The 4,146-nt window shown below is 54.3% G+C and overlaps 1 protein-coding gene across 1 annotated transcript; it reads left to right on the top strand.

Moving 5' to 3' along the window:
* Nucleotides 1-4: 4 nt before the first annotated feature.
* On the top strand, nucleotides 5-3,189 carry USB1 (U6 snRNA biogenesis 1; the record flags this gene model as incomplete). Its single annotated transcript, XM_010147376.1, has 5 exons — nucleotides 5-120; nucleotides 590-643; nucleotides 1,788-1,893; nucleotides 2,721-2,804; nucleotides 3,100-3,189. Coding segments are annotated over 5 exons (450 nt in total), but the record flags the coding sequence as incomplete, so codon positions are not given.
* Nucleotides 3,190-4,146: the final 957 nt, after the last annotated feature.

Genomic DNA, 4,146 nt, shown 5'->3' with positions numbered 1-4,146 from the left:
CTCCTCGCTGGCTGCCATGGAGGAGTTCCACCTCAGCCTCTCGCAGTGCGTGGTGCTGCGCTACCACTGGATCGACCCCTTCGTCCGCTCCCTCAAGCAGCGCCTGGCCTCCTTCTACAGGTAGGGACGGCAGAGCCTCGGGAGCGATCCTCACGCCCTTCCCTCTCCCATGGGGTTTGCGTTTCACCGGCAGCTGCACCTCAAGTCGTCTCTGGGAGCTGCTGCTGCACCACTCGAGCCCTGGGGAGTTTTCCCAGGTTTTTTCTGCCTCCGGATCCAGCACCAGACAAGCGGTGAGGCCGGAGCTGCGCCATCCCATAAACCATGGGTGGTCCCATTGCTCACATCTGGCTCAGGCACCTGCTGAGCATCACCCACTCCAGGGTTTGTCACCATCTGGGTTTCAGAGGGCTGGAAACGGAGGTGGGGATGGATTCATTTCAGCCCAGAAAGGTTCTGGTTGCACCGATTCATTCCAATTGCAGCACCCATTTGCCTTTATCTTTCCGCAGCTCAGTAGAAACCCAGCGCCCTCCCCATCTTCTGGGTTTTTTCCCTGCCAGCTGAAATAGGATCTTTCATATTTCAGGTTCTTCTGCGTGGCTGACCGCGTGAAGGTTTATACCAACCAGAACAAAACCAGGTGAGCGAGCAGGGGTGCAGCCTGCCTGCCTGGGGAGAAGGCTGGGCACGGTGCTGGGTGTATGGGAAGCGTCACTGCCTGTCCCAGGGTGACCGGCCTGAGCCGTGTCACGGGGCACTGTGCGATCACCTTGTCTCCAGAGGTTTCACACATTTCCCCAGCCACTTGCACGAATGTTTAGCTTCAGCACTGATTCTCTGCAAGCTGTTGGTCTCGTTAGTGCTGACTGAACCTCAGGCTGCAGGATTTCAGTCTTCTGAAGAGAACTGTTCATGGGGTGACCCGAGGCAGGCGCCTCTGCTGGCGTTCGCTTCATGCGACGGTCTCACAGCAGCTAAAGGAGACAGCCACGTTCACTGCCGTCTCCCATCCGGTTTGTTCTGTGGTTTCACAAACCTTTGTGCCAGTGTGAGCAGCCTGGGGCCACCTCTTTTGGCAGCAGTCCGTGGAATTGTAGTGCTGGTCTTCCAAGAGCTGAAGAGAAATAGCTTAGACAGTGCTAATTCTCCTGGGTGTCAGCTCAGAAGCCCGATGCCAATTGAATGTGCTTAAATAGTTTAAATGTCAAAGCAGAGGTGATTAAAACAGTGAAAAGTTGTAGGACTTAGTGGGAATGGCAGCCCACAGTAGTCATGGGCAGGACAAAGCAGATCCTGGGTGAGACTTAGTCATCCCCTCCCTTCCTGGAGTCCTAGAAAGCATCATCCAGACAGTCTTTGTGGAGATAGCTCTGTCATGTCTCTCCAGTTTGGTACTTCCCGTTCCCTGCTTCCTCTCCCACCATAAAATCCCTCTGGCAACTTCTGCTTTCTGAGTGCAGCTCCTGCACGGGCATGGCGGTCTGCTGAATTGCACATCCTTTGCCTGGAAAACAAGTTTTCATGTCCCAGAAGGTGCAGAGTTTGTCTAGTAAATCTACGTAGTTTATCATCCAGTCCTGCTTCTCCCTGCTACCGCATCTGCATTTCCGTTTTTCTTCAGAATAGAGTCAGTGTCCTTGAATGCTTAAACCTGGCATTCCTCAAAAGATCTTTCGTTAAGGGGTAGGGAATTTGCCCAGTAGGAATGCAGGGCCAAGCGTGCTTACGGCTGCGCATTCTGCAGCATGAAAGGGTGCTTGCTGTCTCTCCTTGTCTTCCTTTAGGACCTTTATTGGCTTGGAGGTCTCTGCTGGGCATTTCCAGCTGCTGGAGCTGGTCGCAGAAGTGGACAGAGTTCTGGAAGAATTTGACCTTCCCACATTCTACAAGGTGAGGGATCTCCCACTTACTTCCCTGCCGGTCCAGGGATGCCGGCTGGTTCCTTGCGAGAGGTCCGTGAAATGTTCACCCCAAATGAACAGGAGCGGGGAGGTTAGACGCTGAAATGCTCTTCTCTCGGCCTGTCAGTGAGGCTCATACTTCACACCCCGAACACGATCTTGCTGAGAATGGGACTAGAACAAGTCCATGACTTCTGTATCACGTCCTGTGCAGGGGAGTAGGATGTTAACTATCTCCTGGCCTCTTGAGAATCAGGTTTCCGGGGCGAAGGGCCGGAACTGTACGTCACGGTTTCTGTCCCACTGTGCGTTGTCCTGCATAGAATGGGCTTAGGGTGACTGCTGTGGGACTGAGCGATGTTTGTGCCTCTTCCTGGGCAGTTTTCTGGGGCATCGTTCCAGCCTCTTTGCTTAGTACTTGGCTTTGGGGACAGGTTTTGATTTTGAAGGGCCAACCCTGACTTCTCTGTCTGCAGGGCTGAGCAGGAGACTCTTGTGGGTTATTCAGAAGTGACAGGACTGTTTGTGAGAGGTTCCCTGTGCAGCTGGAAAAGCTTCTGCAGAGTTGACCACAGGGAGGCTGGGACCCAGGCAGCTGTGCTCACTGGTGTCCAAAAGGCCGCAGGGTCAGGGGGGAACCGAGAACTCGCCCCACCTCCAGCACTGCCCATATCAGCTTTGCAACTATTGAGCTGGCAGAGTGGTCTCCCAGCTTTGGGATCCTCCTACCTCTGTGATCCCAGGCAGGGCAGCATCACGCCGCGCGTTGAGCAGAGCCTCCTTGATCCCTCACAGTTCCATCTGTTTTGTCTGCAGGACCCGTCGTTCCATATCAGCTTGGCCTGGTGTGTCGGGGACCTGTCTGACAGGCTGGAAGGGCAGTGTCTGCAGGAGCTCCAGGTGCGTCCCCACATTGTGTGGAGAGCAGGGCAAGAGCCGAGCTGGTGTCCAGCTGTGTCTCCCTGCTGAGGGCAGAGAGTGGGAAATTCTCTTCACTGAGCAAGCCAAACTTCACTGGGTTGAAAGAAGAGAAGGTTTTTGGGGGAATGTGAGTTAAATCACCCTCCGGAGGGAGGTCAGAGGCTTCCAGCCACAAATGGCCTCGTGTCTCTGACTTGGTTCAGAGAGGGAGCTGTTGACTCCATGCTCTGGCAGATCCACCCTCCTGATACTGATTCCTGCATCTGTTTTCCAGGACATCGTGGATTTTTTCCTGCTGCGTGTCCAGTGGGAGCAAATCCGCTGCAAGTCAGGGAATAAGTACTTCTCCTTCCCTTTGAGGTAGGGGCTGGTGGGGCTGTGCATTTCAGAGCCTCGAAGACACTGATGTTCGACCAAGGACCATCCTCCAGCACAGCTCTGTGTGGTGCAGGCTGTCACGCACCTCCCTCGCTCTTCTTGCCTGCTCAGCATCTCTGGGGGTGTTCTGTGGCTTCAAGTCGGGCTACTTCCAAGTTTGAGTTGCTGGCTGAAGAAATGGGTGATTGTAGCAGATTTTGTCCTCGCTGCTGTATGCGCTGCAGTCAGCACCGACAGTTCCAGCCATCCCACGTTTGCTAATTTTGCTGATTTTTTTCAAAACAGTAAACAAAACCTCTATAAAAGCCGTAGATGCCTTATGGGAAGGAGGAAGCGGGTAGCGTGGGAAGCTGTTGCTAAAGGAGTGTGTCTCGCACGGTTGGAAATAGCACTGCCTGATTGTCAGGAGCATGCAAGAGGCAAGGACATGGAGCTCTCACGCCAGAGCATCTCCCTGCTGTAAGCCAGCTTGGACACATCCTTGGGTCCTATTCCGTGTCCCTCTCTCACTGCTGCTGCCTCTGCAGAGAAATGTCAGTAACTGAGTCTTTTGCCAAACAGCGAAAGGTGAAGTCTGGAGGGGAGAAGTTGGAAACCTGTTGTCTTTCGGTGCTCCTGGCTGGGTCTAAAAGAGCTTTTGCTTAAGATGGTGAGGACTTTTTTGGTGTGCTGCTGCTCCCCAGAGGCTTGCTGCCATGTGTGGGTGAGCCCAAGAGAGGGCAGTGTCAGCTTCTGCCTGAGCTGGAAGGGCAGTGCCCACGGGGGACTTAGGGGGTGGCAGCTCCTGCCCAGGCTCCACACTTTTTCCCTGTGGACCAGGGAAAAGGAACAGGTGCCATGATGACCCTGGGGATGGCGGGCTGGACTTTGTCCCCTGGGAGAAGCTCCTTTTTAATCCTTTTGTTCCCACGGGGAGGTCGGTTGCGGCCTCTCAGGTATTTGG

Source organism: Eurypyga helias, unplaced genomic scaffold (genome assembly GCF_000690775.1).
Source record: "Eurypyga helias isolate BGI_N326 unplaced genomic scaffold, ASM69077v1 scaffold36792, whole genome shotgun sequence".
In the NCBI taxonomy this organism is placed as follows: Eukaryota; Metazoa; Chordata; class Aves; order Eurypygiformes; family Eurypygidae; genus Eurypyga; species Eurypyga helias.
The sequence above is the reverse complement of the archived record's forward strand: the minus strand, read 5'-3'. Positions and strand labels throughout refer to the sequence as shown.